The sequence below is a fragment of the Bos mutus genome, chromosome 1 (assembly GCF_027580195.1).
Source record: "Bos mutus isolate GX-2022 chromosome 1, NWIPB_WYAK_1.1, whole genome shotgun sequence".
NCBI classification, from domain to species: Eukaryota; Metazoa; Chordata; class Mammalia; order Artiodactyla; family Bovidae; genus Bos; species Bos mutus.
This window is the reverse complement of record NC_091617.1, coordinates 56043958-56061337: the sequence shown is the minus strand read 5'-3', so window position 1 is coordinate 56061337 and position 17380 is coordinate 56043958. Positions and strand designations below refer to the sequence as shown.

Genomic DNA, 17380 nt, shown 5'->3' with positions numbered 1-17380 from the left:
GTACTAGCACCATGGACTCTTCTTGCACAAGAAAAGAGAAAACCTGAATTCTAGTTCCAACCAGTTTACAGAAAATGCAGGAAACAAGTTAACTGACACCAAGAGAGAATAATTAGCTAAATCTAGAGTGTGGAATGTCAACAGGCCAATAACCCATTTATTTTTTAACAAATCAAAGGGATAAAAAGGGAAGAGGAAGGGGAGGAAGACGGCAAAGGAAAACTTTGCCTCTATCGTTCAACAATGCATATTAGAATATTTATAAGTGAAATTATATGATATCTGACATTTGCCTAAAAATACTTTAGCCTTTTGCTTCTGAATATAAGGAAGTTACTGAGAACATAGTGGCACACTTACCATAAATAACCATAACTTGACAAAATATATGAGGCAAATATTTTCAACCATCGGAAAACAGGCAGTGTTAAGTCTGGAAACCTCAAGAGCAGAGAAACTCATGAGATAAGCTCCACATCCACCTTCACCCTCTGACTGGGACAATTTCTGACCACAGTTCAATAAGAATCCAAAAGGAAAATAATGATCCTGCTGCACTGAGATGGGAGAGATTAGAAATTGTGGCAACTAAAGTAGATTGGAATCTGTAGGGTGGGGCATAGGATCAGAGTTTACAGAGGGAGACCTGAGCAACCTGTGTGGTCCACAAGTCCTTGGTTGAGGGATAGGTTGCAAATGCACGAGGTGAGACAAAACTACATTACCAGATTGCTAAGAATGGAACAGAGATGTTAAAGGTCAAGGAGGGTCAGGGATTTGAGGTATTTTAAGGTTCTATCTTGATAGAAAAGAGAGACTTTTTAAAACCTCTGGCATGTAGGTGAGCACATAGGTGAGAGCAAATATCATGGCCTAGTGAGACTAACTATAAACTTGCTAAAACAAGCCTGAGAGCAAGCCCTGGCAGACTTCAGTTTGGAGGTTAAGTACCATGAAATTACACAATCATGGGAAATGCCTAGAGTTTTCTACTGATTAAACAAAACAAATCATAAAACACAACCTATACAAAGTCAAGGTTATCAGACAGTAAATGAAGGGGTCTACTGCAACAAACATCAACAATGATCACAGGAAGATAACAGAACCTGGAATATCAACAATTTATCTTCAGGAATCATGAATTACTAAGCAAGCAAAGAAACATGAAAATGTGACCCTTAATGTGGAAAGGGGGAGTGGAACAATCCTGAAATTACCCAGACTATGGACTAAATGAAGACACTAGGAGCTCAGAATAGATTCAAAGAACTAAAAGGAAACATGTTCAAGCAACTAAAGAAAAATATAATCTTTATGAGAGAAGACATAGGAAATATTCAAGAAAGAATCAAATGAAAATTTTAAAACTAAAAAGAGTAGTTTGGGGATGGCAGTAAAAAAGGTCAAGAAAGGAACAATAACCCACTAGTAAAGGCGAATACATAGTAAAGCCTGTAGATCAGTCAATTAAGTTATTACAAGATTAAAAGACAAAAAAATTGTAAAGTTAACTAGGACTAGAATAAATAGTTAGGGATATGACACCAAAGACATAAAGCCTGGGAGAAGTAAAGAAAGTAATTTTAGGATATGTTTGAACTTAAATGACTATCTGTTTAAAACAAGTAGATCTAGTTACAGGTTAACATATATGAACCTGATAGTAAGCACAAGTCAAAAACCTACAATAGACACACATAAAACTAGAGAAAAAAGGAACAAAGCGTACCTCTAAAGAAAATCATCACACCACAAAGGAAGAAACTAAAAAAGGAGAAAGGGACAGAGAAGAATTGCAAAAACAACCAGAAAACAAGTGGCAATAAGCACACACCTATCAGTAATCATTTTAAATGTCAATAGACTAAATGCTCCAGTCAGAAGATATGGGTTAGTTGATTGGATAAAAAACAATGCTGATTACCAGAGACTCACTTCAGAGTTAAAGATATACACAGGTTGAAAGTGAAGGGATGGGAAAAAATATTTCATGCAAATAGAAATAAGAAAGCTGTGTAACAATATTAACATCAGGAATATAGACTTTGAAACAAAGTACTGATTTGTTAGGAATGTTAGGTCCATGAATCAAGGTAAATTAGAAGTGGTCAACAGAGAAGGCAATGGCACCCCACTCCAGTACTCTTGCCTGGAAATTCCCATGGACGGAGGAGCCTGGTAGGTTCCAGTACATGGGGTCACTAAGAGTTGGACACGACTGAGCGACTTAACTTTCACTTTTCACTTTCATGCATTGAGAAGGAAATGGCAACCCACTCCAGTATTCTTGCCTGGAGAATCCCAGGGACAGAGGAGCCTGGTGGGCTGCTTTCTATGGGGTTGCACAGAGTTGGACACGACTGAAGCGACTTAGCAGCAGCAGCAGAAGTGGTCAAACAGGAGATGGCAAGAGTGAACATGGACGTTTTAGAAATTAGTGAACTAAAATTAGTGAACAGGCAATTTTAATTCAGATGCCCGTTATATCTTCTACTGTGAGCAAGAATTCCTTAGAAGAAATGGAGTAGCCATCATAGTCAACAAAAGAGTCTAAAATGCAGTACTTGAGTGCAATCTCAAAAATGACAGAATGATCTCTGTTCATTTCCAAGGCAAACCATTCAATATCACAGTAATCCAAGTCTATGCCCTAACCAATAACACTGAAGAAGATGAAGTTGAACAGTTCTATGAAGACCTACAAGACCTTCTAGAACTAACACCCAAAGAAGATGTCCTTTTCATCATGGGGGCCTGGAATGCAAAAGTAGGAAGGCAAGAGATACCTGGGGTAACAGGCAAATTTGGCCTTGGAGTACAAAATGAAGCAGGGCAAAGGCTAATAAAGTTTTGCCAAGATAACGCACTGGTCATAGCAAACACCCTCTTCCAACAACACAAGAGAAGACTTTACATGTGGACATCACCAGATGGTCAATACCAAAATCAGACTGATTATATTCTTTTCAGCCAAAGATGGTGAAGCTCTATACAGTCAGCAAAAACAAGACCGGGAGCTGACTATGGCTCAGATCATGAACTCCTTATTGCCAAATTCAGACTGAAATTGAAGAAAGTAGGGAAAACCACTAGACCATTCAGGTATGACCTAAATCAAATCTCTTACGATTATACAGTGGAAGGGAGTAATAGATTCAAGGGATTAGATCTGATAGACAGAGTGCCTGAAAAACTATGGACAGAGGTTCGTGACATTGTACAGGAGGCAGGGATCAAGACCATCCCCAAGAAAAAGAAATGCAAAAAGACAAAATGGTTGTCTGGGAGCGGGGGGCCGCCTTACAAATAGCTGAGAAAAGAAGAGAAGCTAAAGGCAAAGGAGACATAGATTAATAGAACAGAACAGAGAATCCAGAAATAAACCTACGTACTTGTGGTCAACTAATCTAAATCAAGGCAAAAATATACAATGGAGAAAATACAGACTCTTCAATAAGTGTTGCTGGGAAAACTGGACAGCTACATGTAAAAGAATGAAATTATAACTTTTTCTCACACCAAATACAAAATTGAAAATGAATTAAAGACCTAAATGTAAGGCTGTAAACTGTGAACTCTAGAAGGGATCATAGGCAGAACACTCTTTGACATAAACCTAGCAATATTTTTTTGAATATGTCTCCTAAGGCAAAGGAAACAACTGCAAAAACAAGCAAATGATACCTAATTAATCTTAAAAGCCTTTCCACGCAAAAGGAAACCATTGACAAAATAAAAAATCATCCTATTGATCAGTAGAAAATATTTGCAAATTGCATGATCAATAACAGATTAATATCCAAAACACATAAACAGTTCATACAACTCAATATCAAAACAACTCAATTATATAATGGGCAGAAGACCTGAATAGATATTTTTCCAAATAAGATATACAGAAGGTCAACAGGCATATGAAAAGATGCTCATCATTGGTAAATATCAGAGAAATGCAACTCAATATTACAGTGAGTTATCACCTCACCTCTGTCAGAATGGCTATCATCAAAAAGTCTACAAATAACAAATATTGGTGAGGATGTGGATGAAGGGAACGCTCCAAGGTCTCCCTGGTGGCTCAGTAGTAAATAATCCACCTGCCAATGCCAGAGACCCAGGTTTGAGCCTTGGGTCAGGAAAATCCCCTGAAGAAGGAAGTGGCAACCCACTCCAGTATTCTTACTTGGGAAATCCCATGGACAGAGGAGCCTGGCAGGCTGCAGACCATGAGGTCACAAAAGAGTCAGACATGACTTAGTGACTGAACAACACCACCAACAACCTACACTGTTGGCAGAAATGTAAATTTGTGCCACTATTAAAAACAGTATGGAGGTTTCTCAAAAAAACTAAAAATAGAACTATCATATGATCCAGGAATTCTGCTCTTAGATAGGTATGTGAAGAAAATAAAAACATGAATTTGAAAAGATCCATGTTCCTCCATATTCACAGTAGTATTATTTATAACACCCAAGATGTGAAAGCAACCAAAATGTCCATCAACAAATGAATGGATAAAGAGAGATTTGAGATATATATATATATATATATATATATATATATATATATATATATCAAATACTGTGTGTGTGTGTATATATATATATATATATACAGTATTACTAAACCAAAAAAGGATGAAATTATGCTATTTGCAACAACATGGATGGACTTGGAGGGTATTATATTTAATGAAATAATAGAAAGACAGAGAAAGACAAGTACTGTAAGTTATCACTTTTATGCAGAATCTAAAAAATAAAACAAACAAGTTAATATGACAAAACAGAAACAGATTTACAGAAATGGAAAACAAAGTAGTGGTTATCAGTAGGGAGAGGAAAGGGAGTAGGACAAAATAGGGCAACCCACTTCAGTACTCTTGCTTAGGGCTTAAGAGGTACAAATTACCATTTGTGAAGGATATATTGTACAGCACAGGGAATGAAGTCAATACTCTGTAATAACTTTAAATGCAGTATAATCTATAATAATATTGGATCACTATGTTGTACACCTAAAACTAATGAAATATTGTAAATCAACTATGCTTCAGAATTTAAAATTGGGCAATGGATTTGAACAGATACTTCATAAAAGAATATACAAATGGCCCATAAACATATGAAAAAGATGCTCAATATCATTAGTGCTCAGAGAAATGCAAATTAAAATCATGATAAGGTATCACTATATACATACTACATTGGCTAAAAATACATAGATTGAACACAAAGTATTAGCAAGGATGTCAATCAGCTGAAATTCTCATAAGTGGCTAGTTAAAGGGTAAATGTTACAGCCTCATCTGAAAACAGTTTAGCAGTTTATTATAAATACACATTTACTATATTACCCAGCAAACCTACTCATGGCTGATTACCAAGAGAATTTAAAACCAACAAACACAATCTCTTGTGTCTTCATAGCAGTTTATCCCTAAGAGTCAATAGTCTAATCATTGTTAGTATCAGAATTTTATTACTAACCAAAACATTTTCTGCCCCCAAATAATGTTTTTAGAAATACTTATGTCTTTAGTTTAAAAGGTTAAATGATCTTTGAGTCTTTGTTTTCTATTTTTTTCAGAATCTATAAGAATAATAAAGAAGTCTCATTAAATCATACAGCCTTTTAATACATAGTATATGACAAGATTGTAAAAATATTTACTAAGTAGATACATTTTATTAGGTTTCCAGGCAATAAAATGAATCTGCATAATTTAAATATTATTAGATTTAATGTTACATGTATATGAGAAAATCTCATTTCATTGAATCATGAATGCACAGAATGAAATAATAAGTTGACATCCTCTTTTTTCCAGACATGTTTTATCCCCAAAAATCACTTGTATGAAGCTTTTGAACAATTTTATCCTCACATTGAATACAGAATGTGGCTAAAACTTGGACTTTCTATTACTGCCAAAAAAATCAGGGAACATTTATCTTATGAGGTAAGAGGTGCTTATGTGAAATTGTCCTTCTCTCTGAATGAAAATGAACTAAAGTATTGTTAGAAATTAACTCTTTAGGAATTTATATTAATCTTTATAAACAATAGACTATGAAATTGTATTTTTCTTATAGGATTGGAATTACAAGATGCAATTAAAACTCAGTAACATTTATGTAAAAGATATACCAAAGAACACCAAAACTGATATCTATGATGAAACAGTAATTTATGTCATCCTCATCCATGGAGCTGTGGAAGATTGTCAGTTACGAAAAGCTTATAAGGCTCCTTTCTTAATTCCTATAACATGTCATCAGGTAAAGAAATATTGATTCATATCTTCAGGTCAATATTCCATTTGTCCAACAATGAGTTAATAGTAGAAAAAGTGTCACTTTTCCACCTTCCCATTCTCCCCCATTCCCCTACCACTACACGAACGCACACACAGCACACACACTCCCAGTTCACTGATTGCTTTGGCACTGGGTAGCCCAAACACCAACCTGTTCCCATTCACTATCAATGAATCAGGCCAAGCTATACATTTTGGTACAATTGTAAATAGCAAAAGAGGACCTATTCATTTCCTGTACATATTGCAGGACTACTCTCTCTGGATTATATCAACAGTGATATAAAAAGGTTCTTTCAGTCCTAAGCTGAAGTGAGTATTACTGGTATTTCTTCAGCTACTTTGAAAGTGAATGTAAAAATAAAGGATGTTCTCATATTTAAGCTGTTGAGTTATGTGTGTGCTTAGTTGTTCAGTCATGTCCAACTCTTTGCAACCCCATGGATGTAGCCCAGCAGGCTCCTCTGTCCATGGGATTCTCCAGGCAAGAATCCTGGAGTGGGTTGCCATTCCCTTCCCCAGGACCTGGGTCTCCTGCATTGCAGGCAGTTTGTTTGCTGTCTGAGCCTCCAGGGAAGCCCAATTAAAATGAAAAGCTGTGCCATGAGAAGAAAGAGAGAATGAAGGAATATCGTAGTATATGTATGTGTTTGTGTGTGTATGTATGAGTACTGGGGTAGAGTAAGAGAGGTACATGTCTAGGAGAATCAGAGGACACATAAAATACTGCTAAAGAAAGTAAATTGAAAGAGAGACCAAGAGTTAATTAAAGTAAGCGTATTTTTTATGCAACTATGACAGAAACAGTGCTAGATGCTAGAGTGATCAAAACAAATGAGTCTTGCAACTTACCCTCAAGAGATCTCTCAACCAAGCAAAAAGATATATATAAAAATAGACACATAAATGTTTACAGCTATGATCAGTTCAGTTCAGTCGCTCAGTCGTGTCCGATTCTTTGCCACCCCACGAACCGCAGCATGCCAGGCCGCCCTGTCCATCACCATCTCCCGGAGTCTACCCAGACTCATGTCCATCAAGTCGGTGATGCCATCCAACCATCTCATCCTCTGTTGTCCCCTTCTCCTCCTGCCTCAATCTTTCCCATCATCAGGGTCTTTTCAAATGAGTCACCTCTTTGCATCAGGTGGCCAAAGTATTGGAGCTTCAGTTTCAACATCAGTCCTTCCAGTGAACACTGATCTCCTTTAGGGTGGACTGGTTGGATCTCCTTGCAGTCCAAAGAACTCTCAAGAGTCTTCTCCAACACCACAGTTCAAAAGTATCAATTCTTCAGCACTCAGCTTTCTTTATAGTCCAACTCTCATATCCATACATGACCATTGGAAAAACCATAGCCTTGACTAGACTAACCTTTGTTGGCAAAGTAATGTCTCTGCTTTTGAATATGCTGTCTAGGTTGGTCATAACTTTCCTTCCAAGGAGTAAGCATCTTTTAATTTCATGGCTGCAGTCACCATCTGCAGTGATTTTGGAGCCCAGAAAAATAAAGTCAGCCACTGTTTCCCCATCTATTTGCCACGACGTGATAGGACCGGATGCCGTGATCTTACTTTTCTGAATATTGAGCTTTAAGCCAACTTATTCACTCTCCTCTTTCACTTTCATCAAGAGGCTTTTTAGTTCCTCTTCACTTTCTGCCATAACGGTGGTGTCATCTGCGTATCTGGGGTCATTGATATTTCTCCTGGCAATCTTGATTCCAGCTTGTGCTTCTTCCAGCCCAGCATTTCTCATGATGTACTCTGCATATAAGTTAAATAAGCAGGGTGACAATATACAGCCTTGGTGTATTCCTTTTCCTATTTGGAACCAGTCTGTTGTTCCATGTCCAGTTATGATAGAAGTGCTTAAAAAGTAGATATGGGACACAAGAAAAATATATTGGAGGTATGAGGAATCCTGAGCTGAGAAATGGTCATAAGAAAAATTTCCACATGGATACTACTAATCTGATAGCCAGTGAGAGGAAGTGAAACATTATTCTTAACTATGGTGCTTCCTACCTCTATCCCTGAATATGTGATAATAGAGCTTAGTTAGGGATGCTGGATTGGGAATTTAGATAACCAAGAAAGAGATTCTTTAGGCAATCCAAACCTGCCCAACTCTGTCTACTGTCCTGGGCATAAAGCTCTCCTCACTGTGGGTTTGGATTGGAAGATATCTTGAAATCCATTGACATTCAGACTTTCTTTATGCCACATAGAAAAATACTCTGGGCGATATTTTAAAGAGTCGTGGATGATTAAGTCTTCACTATTTTTCTCATTTGTAATAAAAATGGACAAAATAATTTAAAATCAGTGAGAGCATATAGAATATTGACTTTCACAAAGCTAACATACCCAAGTATTTGGCTATATCTAATGCCTATTTGGGCTTCCCTGGTGGCTCAGATGGTAAAGAATCCACCTGCAATGCGGGACACCTGGGTTCAATCCCTGAGTTGGGAAGATCTCCCGGAGAAGGGAAAGGCTACCACTCCAGTATTCTTGCCTGGAGAATTCCATGGACTGTACAGTCCATGGGGTCGCAAAGAGTCAGACAGAGCTGAGCGACTTTCACTTCACTTCACTTCAATATTTATTTACAATGTCAATTTTCAGGCCCAGATATTTAGAGAGGGTCTGAGATAGTAGCTTACTAGAGAACATTTAATTGTTAGATTTTTACTTAGAAATTAGCTTGTAATCTGTTGATTTTCAGATACAAGGCACTGAAGATTTCACAAAGGTAACAATTGTTCAAACTTCCATTTATTCAAAAAGATTCAGGTGGAACACTAGGAAGTATATAGCTTCACATAAACCAGCTGATCCAACAACATCAGGTATGTAAGTTAGAACTCTTTGAATAATTGGGAACTTATTTTTCTTTTATGAAATAGTCCTATAGTATTTGGAAACTTGTACGCACTCTACCTAAAGTATTGAGGAATCTTTTAACTGCCATATTTGATATCCAATGTGTGAATTATGACTGACAATATATAAGTTATAGTTAGAAATTATTCTATATTTAATCTATAAAATAAGTACATAATTATAATAGGTATCATATATTATAAACATTATAAGTATATAAAAATAATATGAAGAAAAGATTGATGAGGAAATTTCTAGTTCTTTCCAAAAGTTAAAATATTTTATATAGCAGTAATAATGAAAATGCTGTTGTGTTGTCTGAATAACAGAGATATAAATCATAGAACTGAATAAATAAACTTATTATAAACCTATTCTCTGTACAAATTTTGCATGAATGAAACTGAATCATAATATAAATGATTATTTAATAACTGCTATAAGCTAGTGATTAAAATTTGGAAAATAAATTTGAGATAGTTTTAAAAATTGAGTTATATTTGAATTATGGAATAAATATTCTTTAATATTTTTCATTTCTCTGAAGGGAACATTGTTCTAAATTTAGAAATACAGAAATTAATTTTAAAATTCTGCATTGATAAGAATATTACCAATCAAGAGATCAACAAGGGACAGTTGATGGAAGAAAAGTTTTATTGAAAAAAATATGTAGTCAAAAGTTCAACACTACTAATATTCAAAGAAACAGAAATTAAATGTTAGCCTATTTCATTCATGAGATTTTTAAAGAATTATAATGACTAAAGCTCAAAAAATGTAGTGAGTGGGAGAGAAGTTTAAGAGAAAGGGGGGATTATATATACTTATGCCTGATTCATGTTGTTCAATGCAGAAACCAATACAACATTGTAAAACAATTATCTTCCAATTAAAAATAAATTCTAAAACTTTTAAAAATGTAGTTTTTCTGATATACATTCTTATCTTGACACCAATATAAATTGATCAAATAAGTTTATCACAAGATTCCAAAAGCCCTAAAAGTATTTCTATCCCTTGCTTAAATAATGTAATTTCTAAATATGTCAATTATATCTCAATAAAAATAAATTAATAATATAATTTCTAGATATTTATTGTAAATAAATAAAGCAAAAAATAATTAAGGTAAGCATTATTTATAAAAATAAAAATTAGAAGTTATCAAATGTCCATACAATTGTAAAGATTAATAAAACTAAAGCTGGTTCTCTTGAGAAGATAAATAAAATTGACAAACCATTAGCCAGAATCATCAAGAAACAAAGAGAGAAGAGTCAAATCAACAAAGTCAGAAATGAAAAAAGGAGAGGTTACAACAGACAATGCAGAAATACAAAGGATTATAAGAGACTATTATGAACAACTATATGGCAATATAATGGATAACCTGGAAGAAATGAACAGATTCTCAGAAAAGTTCTATCTTCCAAGACTGAACCAGGAAGAAATAGAAATTATGAACAACCCAATTACAAGCACTGAAATTGAAGCTGTGGTAAAAATCTCCCAAAAGACAAAAGCCCAGGACCAGATGGCCTCACAGGAGAATTCTATCAAACATTTAGAGAAGAGCTAATGCCTATCCTTCTAAAACTCTTTCAAAAAACTGCAGAGGAAGGAACACTTCCAAACTCATTCTACAAGGCCACCATCACCCTGATACCAAAACCAGACAAAGACAACACAAAAAAGAAAACTATAGGCCGATATCACTGATGAACATAGATGCAAAAATCCTCAACAAAATTTTAGCAAACAGAATTCAGCAACACATCAAAAAGCTCATACAACATGATCAAGTTGTATTTATTCCAGGGATGCAAGGATTCTTCAGTATATGCAAATCAACCAATGTGATACACCATATTAACAAATTGAAAGATAAAAACCATATGAAAATCTTATACATACAGAAAAGGCCCTTGACAAAATTCAACATCCGTTTATGATTAAAACTCTTCAAAAAATGGGCATAGAAGGAACCTACCTCAACATAGTAAAGGCCATATATGATAAGCCTAGAGCAAACATTATTCTCAATGGTCAAAAATTGAAAGCATTCCCCTAAGATCAAGAACAAGACAAGGGTGTCCACTTTCACCACTATTATTCAACATAGTTCTGGCAGTCCTAGCTACAGCAATCAGAGAAGAAAAAGAAATAAAAGGAGTCCAGATCAGAAAAGAAGAAGTAAAGCTCTCACTGTTTGCAGATGACATGACATCAGATCAGATCAGATCAGTCGCTCAGTCGTGTCCGACTCTTTGCGACCCCATGAATCACAGCACGCCAGGCCTCCCTGTCCATCACCAACTCCTGGAGTTCACTCAGACTCACGTCCATCAAGTCAGCGATGCCATCCAGCCATCTCATCCTCTGTCGTCCCCTTCTCCTCCTGCCCCCAATCCCTCCCAGCGTCAGAGTCTTTTCCAATGAGTCAACTCTTCACATCAGGTGGCCAAAGTACTGGAGTTTCAGCTTTAGCATCATTCCTTCCAAAGAAATCCCAGGGCTGATCTCCTTCAGAATGGCCTGGTTGGATCTCCTTGAAGTCCAAGGGACTCTCAAGAGTCTTCTCCAACACCACAGTTCAAAAGCATCAATTCTTTGGCGCTCAGCCTTCTTCACAGTCCAACTCTCACATCCATACATGACCACAGGAAAAACCATAGCCTTGACTAGACGAACCTTTGTTGGCAAAGTAATGTCTCTGCTTTTCAATATGCTATCTAGGTTGGTCATAACTTTCCTTCCAAGGAGTAAGCGTCTTTTAGTTTCATGGCTGCAGTCACCATCTGTAGTGATTTGGGAGCCCAGAACAATAAAGTCTGACACTGTTTCCACTGTTTCCCCATCTATTTCCCATGAAGTGATGGGACCGGATGCCGTGATCTTCGTTTTCTGAATGTTGAGCTTTAAGCCAACTTTTTCACTCTCCACTTTCACTTTCATCAAGAGGCTATTTAGTTCCTCTTCACTTTCTGCCATAAGGGTGGTGTCATCTGCATATCTGAGGTTATTGATATTTCTCCCGGCAATCTTGATTCCAGCTTGTGTTTCTTCCAGTCCAGTGTTTCTCATGAGGTACTCTGCATATAAGTTAAATAAACAGGGTGACAATATACAGCCTTGATGAACTCCTTTTCCTATGTGGAACCAGTCTGTTGTTCCATGTCCAGTTCTAACTGTTGCTTCCTGACCTGTGTACAAATTTCTCAAGAGGCAGATCAGGTGGTCTGGTATTCCCATCTCTTTCAGAATTTTCCACAGTTTATTGTGATCCACACAGTCAAAGGCTTTGGCATAGTCAATAAAGCAGAAATAGATCTTTGTACCCTCAGAATAGGAGAAAATAATAGCAAATGAAACAACTGCCAAAGGATTAATTTCCAATATACCCAAGCAGCTCATACAACTCAGTACCAGAAAAACAAACAACTCAGTCAAAAAGTGGGAAAAAAACCTAAACAGACATTTCTCCAAAGAAGACATACAGATGGCTTACAAACAAACACATGAAAAGATGCTCAATGTTGTTCATTATTAGAGAAATGCAAATCAAAACTACAATGAGGTATCACCTCACACCAGTCAGAATGGCCATCATAAAAATGTCTACACTCAGTAAATGCTGGAGAGGGTGTGGAGAAAAAGGAATACTCTTGCACTGTTGATAGTAATGTAAATAGATACAGCCACTATGGAAGACGGTATGGAGATTCCTAAAAAAACTAGGAATAAAACCACCATATGACCCAGAAATCCCACTCCTAGGCATATACTCTGAGGAAATCACAATTGAAAAATACCCATGTATCTCATTGTTCATTGCAGCACTATTTGCAATAGCTAGAACATGGGAGAAACCTACATGTGCCCATCGACAGATGAAGGGATAAAGAAGTTGTGGTACATATACACAATGAAATATTACCCAGCCATAAAAAGGAATACATTTCAGTCAGTTTTAATGAGATTGATGAACCTAGAACTTATTATACAGAATGAAGTAAGTCAGAAAGAGAAAGATAAATATCATATTCTAAGGCATATATATGTAATCTAGAAAAATGGTACTGAAGAAATTTATTTACTGGGCAGCAATGGAGAAACATAGATAATAGATTTATGGACATGGGGAGAGAGGAGGAGAAGGTGAGATGTATGGAAAGAGTAACATGGAAACTTACATTACTATATGTAAAATAGATAGCCAATGGGAATTTGCTGTATGGCTAAGGAAACTCAAACAGGGGTTCTGTATCAACCTAGAGGGGTGGGATGGAGAGGGAGATGGGTGGGGGCTTCAAAAGGGAGGGTATATATGTATACCCATGGCTGATTCATGTTGAGGTTTGACAGAAAACAACAAAATTCTGTAAAACAATTATCCTCCAATAAAAAAAGTAATTAAAAAGTAATTAAGGTAATTAAGCATTATTTATAAGAATAGAAATCAGAAGTTATCAAAACGTCTAATGATCAATGAATGGTTAATTAAATTAACACAATTGAATGCTTAATAAGCATTAAACAATTAATTTCCCAGGTAGAACCTTGGAAAAGACCAATGATACATGTGAAGTAAAAGTAGCACTGATACAACACTCTCTTGCTAATTTTAAACAAATTTTATCTTTATTGTGTTACAGTTATAAACCTTTGAATCCATGTGAACACAATACTGTCATTCCATGGGTCCCCACCAATCTTCACATTAAGCAGAAATAGGACATAGTATGGGAAACTTCATCATCTGCTCATTCTTCAGCCACCTTCCCTCCCCACAATCTAAAATGTGGCCATATCAAACGGCTAATGGTTCACATAATATAAGAGACCTCGTGGTCTCTCATTCCTGAACCTTTGCACATTTTTTCCCCTTCCTTCTGCCTAGAACCCTCTAAAAGTGCTTGCCCCCACATCTCCCCATTCCAGGGAGTTAACTTCTTATTCCTTAAATCTCAGCATCACTGATACATCCCAAATTCACAGAACTGCACTTTCCATGTGCTCCCATAGCCCATTATGCACAGAGTCCTATTTTCCCATCATGTATTTTTTTGTTCGTATATTTGCTGATCCGTCTTCTCCAAGAGAGCACGGATCATCACTCATTTGCTTTCTTATGTATCCCCACTGCTTACCAATGGGCCTGGCATGCTTAGTACATATTAATATAAAAGTACTTTGGGGATGGTGGGACAGTAAATGATTTTGTCTCTGTACTTTCCAAACTTTCTGCACATTTGTTACACAATCTTTATAATAAAAGACTTTTAATCTCTTTTTTTAAAGTGACCCCATTTCCTACCAACTGAAATTGCCACCAATTCCAGATCACAGTGACTTGAACTTGGTTGAATTGGATAGTTGGACTAGTTAATATGGTTGTTTGTTTCAGTGTTTGAATTAATGCAGTCTTTTCTGAAGGAGCTGAATCCAGAAGATGTGAATATCCCTTTCCAGAGGAGACACGTACTCAATTTGAAGCAGGTGAAAGTGGAACACGTGAAAATCTCTCTCAAGAAGAGACACATACTCAGGTAAACTGAGAAATACAATGAAAATACAGTCAGTTCTTCGTATCCTAGAACACAGAACATGTGGCTCCTGGGCCCTGACTGTACTATGTCATTCTATATAAGGGACTTGAGCATCCCTTGATTTTGGTATTCATGGGAAGAGGGAGTGCTGTCCTGGAACCAGGCCCCTGCAAATACCTAGAGACAACTGTACCTCACTAGATCTCCATCAGCCTATCTGAACCTCACTAGATCTCCATCAGCCTATCTGAACCTCACTAGATCTCCATCAGCCTAACTGTAGACTGGATTTTAGGGAGTTCCAAGTGAGGTAGAGAATTTATTTTTATTTCTTGTCTTTTCCAAGCTGGTAGTATTGTCCCAGGAGATGCTAATTATAATACCCAGAATATGAGAAATATCTGCTACAAATGAATACATCAGAAAATTGTATATTTGGTTGTTAAAGATGTTTTACATCAATTCAGTCCACTTACTCTATTAGCAGAAGGCATCAAACTCAAAACACATTCTCCTTCTCCCCCAAAACTTGCCTCACGAGTATATATTGAATGAAAGCTTATTAAAGGTTCCACGAGGGACATTGAAGGTGTTTTCCTAATGTCCATGTTTAACTCAAATGTGTTCAAGTTCTCAGGTCTTGAAGAGCCCAACACTCTTCTTTAATATATAAGTTCTCATTCTACATAAAAGCAGGAATTTCAGTTTATCCTTGAGTTTCAGAGTCTTCCTGGGGCAGCTTTCCCTCAAACCCTCCCTAATTGTTGCCTCAAACTGCTGACCCAATAGCACAGGGGTTGAGAGTGTGGGATGTAGCATGAAAGTCTCTAGTTTGCTTCCTGATTCCATCACAATTAGCCATGTGACCTTGAACAAATTTCTCAACCTGCCTTAGCATCATTTTCCCTGTCTATAAAACTGATAAAATAATAAGTCATGTTCATATGGTGCTGCTATGGAGATTAAAGAAACGGGAGGCACACTACAAAGTATTTCACACTGCTTCTTAACATTGTAAACTGCTTCTCCAAATGTCTTTTGCTCTTCCCATATTAACTTTCTTTAAAAAAAAAACCATGAATATAGTCACCTCCTCTAATTCTCCCAAACATAGTTTCTGCTGAAGACTAGGAAAGAACAAAGGGAAATTACAGTTAATAAACAAACAAAAAATTATGAGGAAGACACTTAAAATACAAGATGGCTCCTTCCAGCTTACTGATTAAGCCATCTTTCTCCTTAGCCTTGGTAGGCTGCCAAGCTTGTAGGATTTATCTTAATAGCATGTTTGGGGGGATGAAGGGAGGAGCCAGGAAAGCTAATGCTCTCCCAGTACATAATGTCCCAAATTGCTGCTTTTACTTAATTAAAAAGAAAATGATTTGCATAAGAGTTGTTAACATAGAGGAAGCAGTTTGAAAGTGAGAGTCCAATAAATGGTAGAAACATCAGCTAGTTAGACATACAGAGAAGATCAACAAATTCTGTTATTTAATAAATGCTTGTTCTCCCTCATGTTAAATCTTGGTTGTGTTTCTGAGCCAACTCCCTTCCCTCTCCCCTCAAAGTTTTCCCTGATTACCACCAGCCCAGAACAGTAGCTTTACCTTTACATCATTAAAAACCTGTCACAACATTAAGTGGCTCCTTACAGAGCATTTTGATCCCCACACAGTGCTGCCACTGCCAGGAGTCCCAGCTGTAGGTCCCCCTGACCTACAGACCAGATTTGACACCAGCTCTGTTTTATAAATCTTACTAACCTTAACTCCTATCTCCATTTTTAGAATCAAGAGCCTACGAAATCAACTGCTAAGATCATGATGGATAAGAGCATCTATGGGAACGCCTCGAATAAGCCTAAACGGAAGTCTGGTAAGCTGGTTCCATTTTCCCAACATGAGTGGGAGCATACCCGTTCCTGGAGATGTAGATGGAAGCCAGTTTATTTGCCTTTGTGTGATAATATGCTTATACCACCTTCTACTAGCCAGAAGATTCTTCTACTGGCACTAATTCTAAATTCTAATTTGGAAAATTAATTCAAAATAAGATTCCTTTATCTGAATTTCTGGAAACTATAGCTTCATGGTTCCCTCTCTATATTCTGCCATTTAATCTCACATGCAACACTAGCTGCTCCCAGTTTGGTAGGTTGTTTTACAGGTAGCCATGTAATGTGGAAGATATAAGCAGACAATAAGCTATGACTTCATGTTCAAAAATTTATGTTCTAGTTAAGGAAGCAAAACATACCACACGGAAGGCAATTAAATGACAATACAAGAAACACAGTGGACAGTGTCAACTGAAGTTAAATGAATTCAAAAACAGATAGCTACTAAGCATAGCAAAGTCTCTGTAGAGAAAAGAAGCTGACGCTTAGAACAGAAGACGCAAGAGACCAAGACTTTTAGGAAACGATGAGTAGACCAACCTGGCTGTTGGCAGTACAAAATGTCATGTCTGGGGAAATATTTGTGTTTATAAGTGCTTTATATGACCTCCAGATAAATTTTTTATCTCCATTTAAAAAACATTAACTGTTTAATACCACTTCCTATGACAAAGATCATATTTTAAAATAGACTTAAAGGCTAACAATACACCATGTA

General features: G+C 36.6%; 1 protein-coding gene across 1 annotated transcript in view; it reads left to right on the top strand.

Moving 5' to 3' along the window:
* The window catches only part of SLC9C1 (solute carrier family 9 member C1), a 121061-nt gene extending 104018 nt beyond the window's left edge, over positions 1-17043 (top strand). Inside the window, exons 24-29 of the mRNA XM_070358298.1 lie at positions 5837-5968; positions 6102-6287; positions 9056-9179; positions 14653-14765; positions 16553-16640; positions 17003-17043. Coding sequence (XP_070214399.1) covers positions 5837-5968; positions 6102-6287; positions 9056-9179; positions 14653-14765; positions 16553-16640; positions 17003-17043 — 684 coding nt within the window. The remainder of the gene's footprint in view (positions 1-5836; positions 5969-6101; positions 6288-9055; positions 9180-14652; positions 14766-16552; positions 16641-17002) is intronic.
* Positions 17044-17380: the final 337 nt, after the last annotated feature.